General features: G+C 44.1%; 2 protein-coding genes across 4 annotated transcripts; both read right to left on the reverse strand.

Moving 5' to 3' along the window:
• Positions 1-1,542: 1,542 nt before the first annotated feature.
• LOC103620105 (arylamine N-acetyltransferase, liver isozyme) lies at positions 1,543-11,341 on the reverse strand. 3 transcript variants are annotated; one of them, XM_008638695.2, is made up of 2 exons: positions 10,960-11,341; positions 1,543-2,568 (listed from the first exon to the last, which is right to left on the reverse strand). In XM_008638695.2, exon 2 carries the CDS (start codon positions 2,561-2,563, stop codon positions 1,673-1,675), a length of 891 nt encoding a protein of 296 aa, XP_008636917.1. In that variant the 5' UTR covers positions 2,564-2,568; positions 10,960-11,341; the 3' UTR covers positions 1,543-1,672. The 3 variants fall into 3 exon arrangements, with proteins under 3 accessions (XP_008636917.1, XP_017596558.1, XP_017596559.1); XM_017741069.1 differs by lacking the exon at positions 10,960-11,341 and adding an exon at positions 5,356-7,109; XM_017741070.1 differs by lacking the exon at positions 10,960-11,341 and adding an exon at positions 2,941-5,349.
• LOC103620106 (arylamine N-acetyltransferase, pineal gland isozyme NAT-3-like) lies at positions 7,212-9,641 on the reverse strand. Its single transcript, XM_017740783.1, has 3 exons — positions 9,625-9,641; positions 8,932-9,115; positions 7,212-8,752 (listed from the first exon to the last, which is right to left on the reverse strand). The coding sequence occupies exons 1-3, from the start codon at positions 9,639-9,641 to the stop codon at positions 8,297-8,299; spliced, it is 657 nt and encodes a 218-aa protein (XP_017596272.1). The 3' UTR covers positions 7,212-8,296.
• Positions 11,342-15,809: the final 4,468 nt, after the last annotated feature.

Here is a 15,809-nt window from a genome sequence, read left to right on the forward strand (position 1 = left end):
ACACCTGTGATTAATTCCAGTAATTCCAGGAGGATTAATATCAAAAAGTAAGTCTCGAGAAATATAAAAGCAATTTTTGAAAAGCCAGTTAAAAAAATGTTCTAAATCTCCTGAAACAAATACTTTCTTGTTTTGTTGTTCAAGGATTCCTTTAACTTCTAGATATATTTCTTTCTGCGACTCAGAGAGCCACATTTCCCATGATTCTTCCATAGTCCAGAGAGAATATCCAAACCAAGGCAAGAAGAGAGAGATCTAGAGTGGTTTTTACTCACGAATTTTCTGTCCTTAGGGATTGGTGTCTTGCCCGCATTCCCCACCATTTGTTACAGTACGGATACTGCAACACGCGTATCAGACAACAAGGCCCGTGGAAAAGAAATACATATGGACTGATTCTTGGTAGATGTTTCAGAGATGTTTATTTCTCCAGCCGCATGGCCGGGCTCTGACGAGGAACTGAGGCAATCACGGGACCCGAGGGTCCTTGCCTGCGCAGGGGAACATGGAATGAGGCTGACCAGGGGCTAGGGAAACCCCATGTCTCCCCCCCCAGGGCCCCTCTCCCAGGACCCCATGGCGGGGGGGGAGGGCCCCAACAGATATCCTGCTGTGAAACTACACTGGTGGCATGTGCTCACCTCCCAGGGTTTTCTTTTGCTTTCAAAATATCACTTTTTAAAGTTGCTTTTGTGCAGAATGCTGCTTGTAATAAATATGAAGAGTTTTATCTATAATACTGTCATGTCCTCTTGACATCACGTGAAGCCTTGGTCCCAAAAGTTTAGATTATAGTTTGCAAAGGTTGATCGAACTTTTGTTTTCCAGTTTTGATACCAAATCCCTGATTTTTAGAAACCATTGAATTATCTCATCTTCTGTGGATTTTATTTTGAATTCAAAGACACAGATAAATCAGACTCAGAAAAAGTGGGTACTCAAAATTAGAGAGATTTTGGGACGTTTTAGGCACCCTTGGATAAGCCAATTTCTGAAAAGGGAACAGGACTTGAGTCTTTCAACTTTTCATAAGCTAATCAGCACCTAATGGTGGCTTGTTTTGAGAAAGTCTTAACCTTTCTTTTTTCTACAAAGTCTTTAAAAGCCTATTCAGCTCAACTTTAAGACTGTTAAGGGAAGTGAATAATTTGTAAAAGTCACTGAGGAGATTGGAAATAATACCAAAAAAGGTTAGAGGTCATTCGTGTTAAATGGTAACACAACCTCTCCTTCTGCATCATTTTGGTCTCATTTGCCACAAAATATATGTGCAATAAAATGACTTCTTGAGAAGGTGAGCAAAAAAGGAGTCAAAAAGCAATTTGCATATGAGCAAAAGTTCTTGAGAAGGTGAGCAAAAAGTTAAGGAGTCAAAAAGCAATTTGCATATGAGCAAAACAGAGCTAGTAAGATGTCTTGGTTTCTAAAGAAGGAGAGGTTTAATAAAAAATATGCAATCGATATATGCAGTTAATTTGCAATGTACTTGAATTTACCGAGCTTTGTGACTAGCTCAAGTTAAAAATTAATTAATTAGCAATGTACTTGAATTTACCAAGGTTTGTGACTAGCTCAAGTTAAAAATTAATTAATTAAGTAATTAATGTAATTAATTTTAATTTTAGGACTTTCCTGTTGGCTATTTAAAGATCCATCCAGCACAGTGTTACAGTTAGATCTTATCCACTAGATTGGGTGGCAAGCCACGAACATTTACTGGTACAAGTTTGTTCTCCAGTACTGTCTTGAATTTTTCTTTCAGTGTCTTCTCAACCTCTTCATCTGTAAGGGTTGTGATGTTCACCAGGTCCATGTCCTCCATGTAGTTGTACTTCATCTCAGTCAAGGTCCATCCAACTAAGGCAAGAAGCCCATTGGTGGTCTGGAGAGTGCAGATTGACTTCTTCCGAAGTATGTTGTCCGGAGACACTTGGAGGTATGTGTTTAGCTCTTGGAAGTCATCTATGTGTCTTGGCTCAAGAGTAAATCTATATATTTTTCTGATATTCCCCAGTTCTGGAGTATCAGGGAAGTCAGTATCACCTCGCTCAGGAATGTAATGCTTCCTTTTGACTTTCTCGAAGTACCAGGTGCCGTTGTCTTCCATGAGGCGGAAAATGCCGGGGACCTGGGGTTGGTCCTTCCCAGAAATCAGCATCAGTGGCTGCCACATCTGGTAGGCACCCCCAAACCCAGCATCTACTATGTAGGAATCGCCCTTGATCACCACCTTCAGGAGGATATGGTTCATCTCAGCAGTGTATCCATTCTCTGCTGGTTCATAGCTGTGTGCACCAAGAATACAGACGTCATACCCTAATTCTTGCAAGGCCCAAAACAGGAGGTGGTTGATTTCCAGGCACCACCCACCACGCTTCTTTCTCACAATCTTATTGTAAGTAGATTGCAAATCCAGTTTGATGGCCTCCCCGCAATGCATGCTGAGGTTCTCAAAAGGAATGGTCTGGATGTGATGCTGGAAAATGGCTGTCAGGGTTTGCAAGTCTGCATCCTTATGGGGCTGCTTGTAAGATATTCTTCCAAAATACTCCTGAATGTTCATTTTGCCTGTGTGAGCAGAAAAGTAGCCAGTTACTGCTGTGTGGCTGTCAAGGGGTTCACTCCTGTTTCTGTAGCACAGGTTAACCAGCCTGCAAATGTAGTCTGGGCCATTTTAATGAGGATCTAAAGGAATTTTAAGTATTTCTTTAAAAAAAGACAAGGACAGGAGCAGGTGGCAATAATGCTTTCCCTCTCTCAGGGGCTGCCTTCAAACCAGGTGGATGTCTTTCCCATGGGAAGACACAGCACATGCCATAACAGCATCTCTGATCACAGAGGAGGATCCCACATGACAAAAGTTTTCTAAAATCAAGAAACAACAGGTTTGCAAAAAAGCTGCCACACCATACCGGCATAAAAGTCACAGAAAGTTCTTACTGTTTCTTTTACTGTACCAGGTAAGCAATTCTTTCTCTATCCCACAGGTAATTTAACTGGAAGGTTTTGCATTCATGGATTCCGTTAACTGTGATTAACATCTCAGTGTGTCACCCTTTCAGACAGGTTTCCATGTGAAGTAGGTAGTTGTTTTCTTAATCTCTTAAATTTCCCTGGGGAGTTTAGACAAGGCTTTGGCTGTGAAAGGAAGGAACTTTAATTTTTCTAACCTAAGGGTCAAAGGAATCAATCTAAAAGTACATACAAGGCATACTCATAATCTTTTGGTTTCTTTGACCATCTTTTATGAACTAAAGACTTTAGTTTCAGCTCAATTTATTGGAAATATTTAGTGTCTTTGTATCTCTGATCCCCTTTCCTTTCATTAGCAGAAAGACACTGGCACTGGCGCTGGTTGTGTGGCCTGGATACAAAAGGTTCCCTGTAAGACTTCTAATCCAGTGACTCATCTGGCCTCTGCAAGGATTTCTTTTGTCTTTAGTTTAGATTTAATTCAGCTTTTTTCCATGCAAGGATATTTGTTGTTCAGAACAATTCACAATCTGTTAAGGGCTGTGTTAATTTCCAACAAGTCTGAGGATTTCTTGCTTCCTGCAAATGGTTGAATGTTCCCTGGGAGGATTTTCCAAAAATCCTTTGATGTGGATGAGATGGGAGAAACTCCCTTCCACTGAATATTCTCAGGTTTGGTCCAACTGCTCTCCCCAGCAGTTTGACCCCATGTCCATGCCAGAAGCTTGTGAAAGTCCCACCTCAAATCCATAGATGGAAGTACCCCCACCCCAGCAGCTGAGCACATCCAATGGCCTAATCTCTAGACTTTAACCCCAGTCTTGATGCCAGCAGCACAACTCACATGACTTGGTTGTCTTGCTCCTCATCTGCACTGGTACCAACATTCAGACTGGCTAATGCAAACCCACAGGAAAATATGATAGAATAGAGGATTATCCCAATAAGGGAATTAGAAATAAACATTTTCACTTCAAAAGGACCCAAAGAGGCTACATGAAAAAACAGTAATGTCTCTTTGATACTGCGTTTTACGTTTTTTTCCATCCCTTTTTTAGGACAAGGGCACTCATCTCTGGCAGGATCTCCTTGGAAACACTTGTAGAAAGCCATTTCCTTCCCAACACACAGTGCACGTGTTCACTGGCAGGCTCATCCTGTGGTCCTCTGCCTCATTTTTCTCTCTATTCCCACTTTCAGCAATTTTGCATAGGAAGATAGAAACATCTTTTCCCTATGAGGGTGTCGAGCTGAACCTCTGTGACCAGCAGGAGTCCAGAGGAGTCCATCAGCCTGGTGGGTCTGATATGCTTGGAATTTGCCTTCAAGCAAAACCAGATCAGTCCCTGCCCTGGGCCAGCAGCAGAAGACCTGATGCCCTCCCTGTAACTCATCTCCTGTGTCTGGGTGTCCCATCATATGGGGAAAGGGCAGGATAAAACCAGCTCCCCTCATCCAGCCACAAGCAACCTCCCCATGGAGAGCCCCCATGGGGTGCTGGCAATGAGGCTTCAGGAAAACACACTGGGAAAGCAGTTGGAGAAATTCCCTGCCTGTGCCTCAATTTCCCCAGCTGCCCCTTCTCCGGCCTTATCAATTTAAAGTCTGCTTCAGAGACAGCCTTGCAGTGGCTGACAAAATGTGCTCTGATCTCAATGAATACTTAAAGAGCTTTAAGCATAATAAAGCTGCACTACAACATCATTGACATTAGGGAGCATCCACATAAATCAGCGTTTACTCCCTCGCCTTCCTGGAGGCAGATTTTTCCTTGGCACAGCCACTCCTGCTGTGTGAGAGACGAGGCTGCAGCAGTGAGCAAGACCTCTCCTGGGGGACAGTTTGCGTTCCAAATCTGAGTTGCCAAATATCCCGAGCCTCAGTCCGGATCTCAGCCTTGTTTACTTCTGCCCCTGCAGCAGCTTTGCTCAGCGTCCCTGCAGCTTCGTGGGTAGTGAGATTCAGATGTTAGTTCTGCCTGTCTGCACATGTCCCTCAGGAGCGCTGAGTCCTTTTGTAATTAGGCTGAACACTAGGATCAGTTCTTCTCCGCTAAAATCATGAGGGACTCCCAAGGCTGGATCCTCTTGCACATGCCTGTATTATTTGTTTGATTCTAAGGTACAGTGTGAATCAGTTGCTGCGTTTTTCATACACGGTGGCTCAGCATAAAAGGGTCAGTTTAATTCTCAAACACTCAATGTTGCACTTGGAAAACGCCCTTGCAGTGCAACACTCCCCATCAGCCCTGGGGTTCCTGTAGTTTGTGCTTTGCTAATACGCCTGCAGCACTGTGCACAGGGTATGCAGACTCAAGGGGGTGGGCTTTCCAAAGGGGCTGATGCAAAGCTACAGGATGAAGATCAGGCATGCAGCACTTACCTTGCAGGCAGTCAGCTCAGGCTTTCCACCCTGGCGTGTTCCAAAGTTCACAGGGAAGAGCTGCACTGGGAACTGCTGCTCTTAAAGGTCCAGGCTGCCTTTACTGCCTGTCAAGGACAGCCTTATCCTCCAGCAGAGCAGCCAAGGAGGGGAGAGAGTTTATTCTTTTACAGTAGTTTATATTCTGACGGTTTTATTGGTTTATTTGTGTTGGCATATGTGTGGAAAGCCCTGTCATTGTGTCAGGTGCTGTACAGAGAGCATGAAAATGGTCCAGTCCCCAGACTGATTACAATATTGAGGAGATATTAACTTTCCACGTTACTGAATGGGAACTGAAGCCCTCCAGGAGTGCAAAGCGTGGGTATCGTGAGCAACTTTTGTAAGTGGTTATAACCTATAAACCCATTCTCAACCCTTCAGTCCCAGGGGCTTCAATCTCTGGGGCACCTTGGTAGGTGCTCCCATGCTAAAGCAGCAAAGCAATCATGCAAATTTTGATGCAGATTTTACATTCTTGACATTGATATGGTCTGGATCCCTGCAGGAAGTGGCTTATCATAGACAGAGAGTAATACAGGGCAGAAAGTCACTGATTTATTGGTGGGGATGGCAACTGTTGAATTAATCACACCACACTGATCTATTCCTCGTGGCTGACACCAGCTCCTGCAAAGCAACAAGGTCAGATTTGCCAAGTCACATAGTTGTCTAAATTTCCCTGAGTTCGAAGAGAAGCCCTGTCCTTCAGCAGGGAATATGCTGCTCCCTAAGAACTCTGAGCTCCCTGAGCCTGCTGCGCCTTTAAGGATTTGCCTCCAAAGTTAGCGATAAGGAATAAACAAACTACTGCAATCTGAGATGAAAAGCCTCTGGGGTTTTTTTTGTTTGTTTGTTTTTTCCCCTTCCAACAGCAAGTTTCATTGTATTGCTCAGCAATAAATACACTGTGGGTGAGCAGGGCAAGAGGCAGGAGTGCTGAGCTGTGCCGTGGAGGAGCAGCACCCGGGCAGTGCCAGGCACACGCTCCGGGAGTTGAGTCAGCAGAAAGAAAAGTGGCTTTCCCTGTTCCTGCCCTCCACACGCTGGATCTCAGGGGCAAGGGATGTAACGCCCTACTCTGGTCGCAAAGGTCTGTGATTTTATAGTTCTGTACCCCCTGAGCCTATGGAACAGCCCTTTTTAGGTGTTTCCTATGTTTGTTCCCTCAAAAGATGGGGATTCTTGGCTCTGCATGGATCTTCTCCTGCCCCACCGCTTTGCAAGACCTGCCTGGACTTTTATCTGCATCTCAGTGCTTTGTCCCTGCTGTCCCACTGAGTTTAGCTCCTTTAGCTCTCCCACTAACGTGGGGACCACAGAAAAACACAGATCATAAACAAGCCATATCCTGAGACAATTTCTTCTGACCATCTGTGTTGCAAGCTGCTGGTCCTCACCATAAGAAGCCCCTCTTTCTTTTACAACCACATTTCATTTCTCTTAGGATGGAGAGCCTCATGTGCTAAAAGGGACTATTGCACACCTGCAGCCAAGCGCATGTGGGTGAATTTGACTCTAGGAAGACATGGGTTTCAGGAGCTTGCTGTGTCTCTATGAAATACATTTTGAATATGCAGAATAGCAGCAGCTTTTATTAAATCTAAATTGCTAGTTTTAGAAAGCTGCACATACTGCATAACAAGTGAAAAAGGTTCAGGGAGTTATTGTGTTTTTAAAAGCCTTAGCTGGAAAATATTAGCACGTACAAATAATCAGGATGACTTCAGTGATTAATGACATTTTTTTTCGTTTGGGAATACATGCTGTAATTTGGGGGGGAAAAAATCTGAATAATTCTAGTTCACAATGCTTGATTTTTTTTTATTTAATTGTAATTCACTTATATAATTTGCTTAATTATAAGTGCATAGTTGTAATGCTTCCAAGATTTGTACATAAAGGAACAACAAGCATCTTCTCAAAGGGCAAAGTGGTCACATTTGAGTAATTTCTCCTACTAGAAATCTTAGCCGTTAGGTATGTGATTAAGATTCATCGTTTCTCCTTATATCAATACAATTAATATCACTGCAAACACATCCTCAGTAGAAGAGATACGTTTCAGAAAAATAATTCTATGCATGTGTTTGGGTTCAGCTATAATAATTAATGTGCAATAACACCCGGAGTAGAGTCTGATGAGAGGAACATGTATTCCCAGCAGTCTGCTGCTGAGTGTGAGCAAACAAAATGCTCAGGAGATGCTTTCAGTTCAAAGAAATACTGCTCTTTGGTTCTGTCACTGAGAGAACAGGAGCTGTGCAAAGCCTGAAACAACACAGAGTTGTCACTAACGTTTTTTATCATCAGTTCTAGGTCGTAAATAGCCTGTCCTCAAGTACTCACATGGTGAATTCACACAGGTGTGGGATGGCCTGACTGCCACATGAGAGGGTGTTGTGGATGTGAGAGCAAAAAGAACAGGCTTATGGCTTAACTGGAGAAACTCAGCACAGGATGTCTTTGTGGTTTTGGCTATTAAATTCCCAAAATAATATAGTATTCATTTAAGAAGCAGGTATGATTTTCCCCAGGTGGCAGCACCAGGTAATAAAGACAAAGACATACCGCTCCATCATTCTGCCCAGCTCCACTGGGTGTGTTTAGAAAAGCTTTTAAGAGATGAAAGGAGTAGGGAATGGGCAGAGTCTGCTTCCTGCTAAGCACAAACAGAAGGGCAATGATTTGATTGAGCTGGGCAGAAATTATTTGTACCCAAACCAAAAAGAGATGCAGGAATAGTTGTGAAAATCCATTTCTTTTCCAGGTTCGTGCTAGTATGTTCTGCCTTTCACTGGTGTAGATGGAAGGAGAAAGATTAACCTTTAGATGCTTGTCAGACAGAGAGGGAAGAGTTGCCTGTAATGCCACTGAATTGAATTGTAATTCAGGCAGTGAGTTAGAACAGAGACAACCTGCTTGTATTGACGGGTACAAATTTCTTGTCTAGTGTTATATTGAATTTCTCCTTCAGTGTTTTCTCCATTTCTTCATCTGCAATGATTCTGATTTCTACAAGATCCATATTGTCCCTATAATTGTACTTTATCTCTGTGAGTTTCCACCCCACCAGTGCCCGGATGCCGTCAGCAGTCTGCAGGCTGCAGATGGACTTGGTCACAAAGAGCGAGTCAGGTGCTGTCTGCAGGTGGGCATTGCAGCCCCTGAACTCCTCAATGTCTCGTGGCTGAAGGGTAAAGAGATAAACCCGACGGCAGACTTCATTTTCCACACTGTGGGAAGTGGAGGTGCTTTGATTGAGAACGCACTGCTTCCTTTTCACCTTCTCCAGGTACCAGGTCCCGCTCTCCTCCTGGAAACGAAAGACCCCGGGAGTCTGCGGCTGATCCGAATGTAGGATTTGCCATCAAGCTCCACTTGTAGCAGCAGATGGTCGATCTCATCTGGATAGGCGTCGAGCTCTGGGACATAAACTTTTGCTCCCAGAAGGGTGACGTCATAGCCAAGAGTTTTCAGGACCCAAGATAGAAGGTAGTTGTTTTCCATGCACCAGCCCCCACGTTTCTTCCTCACTATCTTGTTGTACGTTGCTTCCAGGTCCAGCTCAATGCTTTCCCCACAGTGGATGCTGAGGTTTTCAAAAGGGACAGCTTGGATGTGGTGCTGGAATATATCTGACATGGTAGCCAGGTCTGGCTTATTGTGGGAGCCCCGGTAAGAAATTCTGGCAAAATACTCCTGGATGTCCATGCTGCCTCTGAGAGAAAGGTGGGAAAAAATAATTGGCTATGTCAGAAGTGGTGGAAGGCTCTTCCCCGTCCCTTATAACGGGGCACTCAGAAGAGGAGCAGGATTTGACTAATGTCTGTATCAAAGGCAGCTGAGTAATAGTGCTGAGAGAAGCCAATGGGACGCTGCTGATGAGCACAAATGTTATTTTTATTTGCCTCTTTTACAGCTGTGACGAGAGGCTCCAGCTGTGCTAAGCACATTTCAGCAGAGTTCCTGCCCAGCAAAGCTACAAATCTCTGTAGGAAGGAACAAAAGCAGTAGCAGCGATGTTTCTCTGCTAGAAATTATAGGAACTGAGACTCTCCAGATCTGAACTGCTTTGCTCGTGGTTTGACTCAGCAAAGCAAAAGCAGAAAACAAACCCTCCCACTCTTGCAGAGTGATCCAGAGCCTCCTCTGCAACTAAATCTGAAGCAAATCTGTCCTGCCATGGTATTTCATTTGTTTAGGCAGCCTGGCACAAGCTGGTCTCACCTGCTCCTGCTCTCCATGCCGGAGATAGCAGACATGACCTGGAGTGCAGAAGGTTTTTTTAGGGCAGAAAAAGCTGTGGGAGGCTTTTTACTGCACCCACTGTGAGCTGCCTCCTCACAGCACAGTTTAGCTAATCACAGCCCTATCATAGCAACAGGAGGAAACCAAGGTTTGGGCCTGAACAACAAGGTTCAAGGGCGTCACATTTTCTGAGATCATTTTTTGGGATGCAGTTGCTCCTTCTGCTCATGGTCTTCCCACTGGTGGGTGGCTGCCCATGGGTAAGGGAGCAGGCATTGCCCTCCTCTGGGATGGCAGAGGGCAAGGCTGTTTCACAAACACGGGGATGGAAAGCAGCTCGAGCCCTCACAGCCCTCGACAGAAGGAATGGGATTTTAATGGAGCCAAGGACTTTTGTTATTTCTCCCCAGACACTGCTAAATTTCAGACATCTGTAAATATGGAGCAGTGTTGTTCAGATTTTCGACCCAAAAAGGTCGAAAAATGCTTTCTGTTCCTGTATGCAACTCCCAAAGTAAAATCAAAGGGAAAATATCCAACTGTTCCAGCAGGACTATATTCCCAATCTGATGAAAAATGGCATACCCAAAATAGTATGGGAATTTTGGAAAGGTACTTTCAGTACATAAACAAAACAATGAAAATGAAAAATTTCCATTTGGTGTAATATCCTGGCAGAAGCAGAGGGTGCCATGGTTTGGGTCCCCACATGACCTTTAGGATAGAAGCTTTACAGAACTCTAACTATTGATTGCATCGTGGCCATCACCATGTCTCAACATCCGAGCAGGCCTGAGTGATCCATGATGGGGTTAAGAGCATCAGAGTCAGGAGATTATTTGTTCAACTTTTGGCTGTTCCCAGGATTTTCCTGGAACTACAACTCTATTCATTTCTGAAAACTTGGCACAAGCTTAGTTCTTGCCATGTGAATTTTAAACCAGCATCACCAGCAATGAGCTGTTTTTCCCTTTTTCTCCCTTCCTTTCCCTCCACCACAGCAAGCAGAACATGTGCAGTAACTTTTTACTTACAGGGAAAATGTTAGTGTGGGGTTTGTCTGTCTGTCCATCTCTGGAGGGTGTTTACAGGGCTGTTTTAATGGGGTTGCTGAAATGAGGCAGATGGCAGAAATGCTTGAGTTGCTTGAGGCTCACAACTGAGTAAATAAACCAGCATATCTACCACACTGAGCAGCTGAGCACTCCCTGCTCTGCCCTTGCACCATTTCTGCTGTTTGTCTCCAGACAGATTTAACTTCCTGCTTAGAGAGCGCTCAGCTACCAAGAGCCGGGGGTTAAGAAAAAGGCTTACCTGGAAAATCAGTGCAAGTGCCAGTGTACCTCCGGGGCTTGGGGGTGGTTCTAGGCTAAAGCAAGTGGCGTGGCTGGCTGTCCTCTACTTAGCACAGACAGGGCTTGAGGACTGCTCTCCAGCTGCTCTTCTGGGCAATGTCCTTTCCTTCAACTTGCTTTCTCACCCGCCTCTGTCAGATTGCAAGAGCTGAAAAAAAAAAAGGAAACAAAAAAAACAAACCAAAGGGTGGAGCGTGAGAGCTGGAATGAGCCAGCAAAGCCAGCAGCAGTGTAAACTGGGCTGTTGTTAGAGCAGAGGCTGCTTCACATTTTCACTTGTTTGATGCTGCCTGCAGGTGCCTGCTCAGGCTGTCACCAGAAGGGTTTTTGTTTCAGTAGTTTGTTGGATGCACCGGGGTGATGTAGTTTTTTTTTTTTCTCCCAGCCATTAGATTACTATTTGTTTGGAAACGTGGGGAAGGAAAGCTTGTGTGCATTCAGTCTGAGAAGGGTTTTGCACTCTTTCTGAAAAACAGCAAGATTTTAGCACAGTAACCTGCACCTGCAACCTGCTTACCCCAGTCTGCAGCACAGGAGCCTCAGTGCTGCCTTTGCTCTCTGTGATTTCCATGTGGTTTTTATTACAGCAAATTTCATTGAAGGTAAGGAAGCCCTGGGCCAGCAGTGTGTCTCCTTTGGCCTTTGCCCACAGGAATCACCTGCAGATGTCATTGATGGTGAAGATGCTCTTGACACAGTGATGACTACGGAGTACTAACACATAGGAAGTTCCATCCTCTCAGTGCATTTCATATTGCTTTTGTATCTCCCAGTTTTGCTTGCATTTTGTCAAGACTCATTCATTCTCTGACATCTACAGCTGGATCTTCCCTGTTAGTTCCCCAACAGTAGTTCCAGTCCTTCACATTTAGTGTCAACGACAAGTTCCATTCAAACACTGATTTATTGGGATAATTAGCAGAGATAATAAATCAGATGAAACTAAGATGTCTCTGATAACCCATTACACAGCTCCACTCCCATATCAAAATTTGGCTCTTTATCATCCTGTAAGTGGCTGGTCTGTGACCCACAACAGAGAACCCATGCCCAAGCCAAGAGATGCTGAAAGGAAAGGAGAACCTGCTCTTGTCGGGCTCATCTGGGCAGATCCAAATCAGTACAAAGAGAAAGTTCATACTCCTGGCTGGATCTTGCTGACATGGAATAATTCCTTCTCTTCCCCCAGACCCTCATTTTCACAGGGAGAAGCCAAAAGATCCCAGTCCTGATGGGAACCATCCTGAAATTCCATGGACCCATCTCTGTACAACGTGTGAGGAGACCCATCCATGCTTCTTGTCCAGAGTTATTTGGGACCACAGATGGTGCCAGAACTGAATGCTTGCCATGTTCCCTTGTGTGAACTGGCTCAGGGTCTTTTCCAGAGAACTTTGGGGTCCTTTTTAAATACACGTGTTCTCTAACCCAGTAGGAGCAAAACCCATTTTCCCTGGTACTTTGATACTCAGGTTTTTCAACTCCTCTCCCTAAAACCTATCTGATATTGAGCATTTTCTTCTGTTGTCTTTCAAATTCTCATCCCAACATAGTGTCCTGCATCACTCTCCATTTTCTTCATGCAAATTTTACAGCCAAGCCACTGAAACCACGAGCTCCCACCCTCCCCAGGTGTGCCCAAGGCCAGTACAGGGCAAAGATCAGTCAGGGAGTGCTAAAGGTAAGGACAGGCTGATCTTGATCCCCAAGCCTTGCTGGAATCTGTTCAGTGCCGTGCCAGATCATCAGGGCTAATTCCAGGTGGGGCAATACACTGCAATCACAGCTGTGAGTAATGGTGACAACATGCCATCACCTGTCCCCAGGAGCCACCAAGGGCAGAGCCCAGCTCGGGCCTGCTGGGATGGGGAACACGACCACAGGGTGAACGTGCAAATGGGAATGTCCTTGGAAAGGACACTGCTGTCCACCTGGACACTGAAACGCCATTTCCCAACCTTGGCAGGAGCTGGAGCTGGCTGAGCTTTTTCCAGAAGATCCTCATTGTAATTGCACTCACTTTTATATAAATTTAAACTGCTGACAACATTAAATTTAATACTTAAGTCCTTCTCTCACCCTAACTCTCCCGAGAGGCCTCATCAAATAGCCCTCCCTCCCTGCTTTAATGGAGTATTAGATGCTGCAATATTTGCTTGGGGAAATAAAAGCATTGGGTGACCTATTTGAGGTAAAAGTCAAGTGTCTGCTCCCTTCTATAATCACCTCTCTGGCACATTGTATAAAAAAGCAAGGTATTATATTATATTATATTATATTACATTATATTATATTTACTATACTTACTATATTTTGTTACATTATGCTTAATATACAAACTATATACATATATAAAAAGAGAGACTTTTAAAGGAATAATGCAATTGAGGTGTTTTAAATGGAATTAGTATAAAATCTTATGCTCTTACACAAGGTCAGATCCTACTGATATAATATTATAATATATTTACTATACTTACTATATTTTGTTATATTATGCTTAATATACAAACTATATATAAATAAAAAGAGAGACTTTTAAAGGAATAACGCAATTGAGGTGTTTTAAATGGAATTAGTATAAAATCTTATACTCTTACACAAGGTCAGATTCCTACTTTCCTGGGAAAGGAAACACTGCACACCCAAAGCCAAGTGTCTGGCTCTTGCCTTTCATTTCCAAAGGGAATTTAATAGATGCAGGCTGCCCTAATCCAAGACTGGTAATAATATTCACACCTATAAACATATTCATAGTGGCAGAACTCCCTCATGCTTGACATTCATTGTCTTCCTTACATAATTCCAGATATCAAAGCTGTGGCTCCGTATCCTTCTGGATTTGTATCCTCAGCATCCACCATGTGCAGTCAGGTGTTGTCCATCCCACCAGCCAAAGGATGAGCCTGCAGCTCCAGTAGAAACTTTTCCCCCTGGGACTACAGAAGGGAACAGCTGTGCTGGACATTTCTTGGCTTTTTCTCAGTGAAGAAGAGACCAAATCTCGCTTTTAGTGTTTCCTCTATCTGATGCATCTTTCTGAGGGCTGGTCGGTGTCAAAAGTTATCTCCTCTGCTTATTTTACCCTGCCAAGATGAGGTTTTTCACACAAACCAACTCTGAGGGTGTCAACGCAGACCGAGGAGACCACGTTGGTCTTCCAGCTCTGAGGGTTTCAGCATAAATCTCTTACATGTAAATGGTCGTAATTCAGTTGAATTCCATTACAAGGGGAACAACATGGCTTTATCTCACTGAGGTTTTGAAGGAAAAATAGAATGGCTTTGGGCTTTCTCCTCAAAAAATCTCCTCTAAAACCAAACTGTTGCTTCAGTGCAAAAACTCTGATGGACTTCAGTGGGAATCCGGATCAGTCATGGTTCAGGCAATCAGCCTGGAAGCTTGCAAAGCAGGAACAATTACACGAGTTCTGTCATTCCTATTACTCAGGTTTTATATTTTTTATTGGAGGTAGGGTGGGGAAGAAAACCTTTTATATCGGTGAAGAGTGGGAAACAGAATGTTACAGTGACAGCAAAGGGGAATAAAAGCAACTGTGCCTTTGAGAAACACATTTTCATTACAATGTACTAACACACATCACAGAAATAATATATGTTTGTGATGACAAAGTATTCCCACCACTCCACTGCTGAGCTTGGTGTACAACTGGGGAAAAGAAAGGAGAGATGCTCTGGATTAAAAATGCTCTACCTTTACTGGGATTTTATTGGCTTTCTGCCCTGCAGTGCGCTCGGGGGGGCACTCGTGCGACTCCCCAGTGGCACTGCAGGGACTTGTGCACACTTAAATACCCTTTTCACAGATTTCTTCTGCCTGCCCTTTATGTTTACAGCTGGTATGGACAGCACAAAGCGATGGGTACCATGTAGAGGTGCATGGAAAAGAAGAGAGGTGAAGTTTTCACACCTGGAGCAGGAGGGGAGCAAAAGGAGCTGGAGGAATTGCCCATGGATTTGCTGCCTGACACATTGCACTGTGGTACCTGAGGAGGGATGGGAGGAGAAATGAGTCCTCCAGGAGTTTGGGAGGGGCTGAAAACTGGGAAGCAGATTTGAGATGTGGTCAGTGCAGGGAGTCATATTTTGGAGTGCAGCATGGGGAAAGAAATTCCATGTAAATTGTCATGTCATAGCTGGTGGGATCTAAAATCACTTCTGCATTGGGAGCTGAGTGAATCTTGTTAAAAAAAAAATTCAAGTTGCTCAATCTAGTCAGAAATCCAGCATCCAGGAATCCAGCTATGCCAGGAAGCATCCCTTTCCCAAAAACCAGCTCCACACCTGCTGTGCTGACCCACATATTACCCACAATATTATTACTTTTTTCCTAGCAAGAAGCAATTTGATCCTTGATCATACAAACTATTGAATGGCCTTTGCTGTGAGATGATGAACCTGATTAATTAATACATCATCCCTGGGCATTTTCATCCCATAAGGTAAAAGGCAACTCATTTCCTCGCAGTGGTCATGGTACTTCTTTTCCTCATCACACCGTTGCAAATTGATGCCACACCCAGAGCAGTGTTTCCTCACAGGCAGATGCTGAGGATTCTGTCATGATGGAAGATTGTCATCCGTCTTCCAAACCCATATTTAACAGGAGTTGTGGTGTGAAATTCTGGTCAAACAGTCCTTGAAAAGTAACCACCTGCTTTTTAAGCATCTGGAGGCACATCTCTTCTGCTCATCTATTTAAAATAAATAGAGCTGTCATGGAGAAAAGCCTGTGGTTCAGCCACATCCCTCTGAGACCAAACCAAGCACTAGATTTGTCAATTCACAC

This window comes from Corvus brachyrhynchos, unplaced genomic scaffold (genome assembly GCF_000691975.1).
Source record: "Corvus brachyrhynchos isolate BGI_N302 unplaced genomic scaffold, ASM69197v1 scaffold26, whole genome shotgun sequence".
In the NCBI taxonomy this organism is placed as follows: domain Eukaryota; kingdom Metazoa; phylum Chordata; class Aves; order Passeriformes; family Corvidae; genus Corvus; species Corvus brachyrhynchos.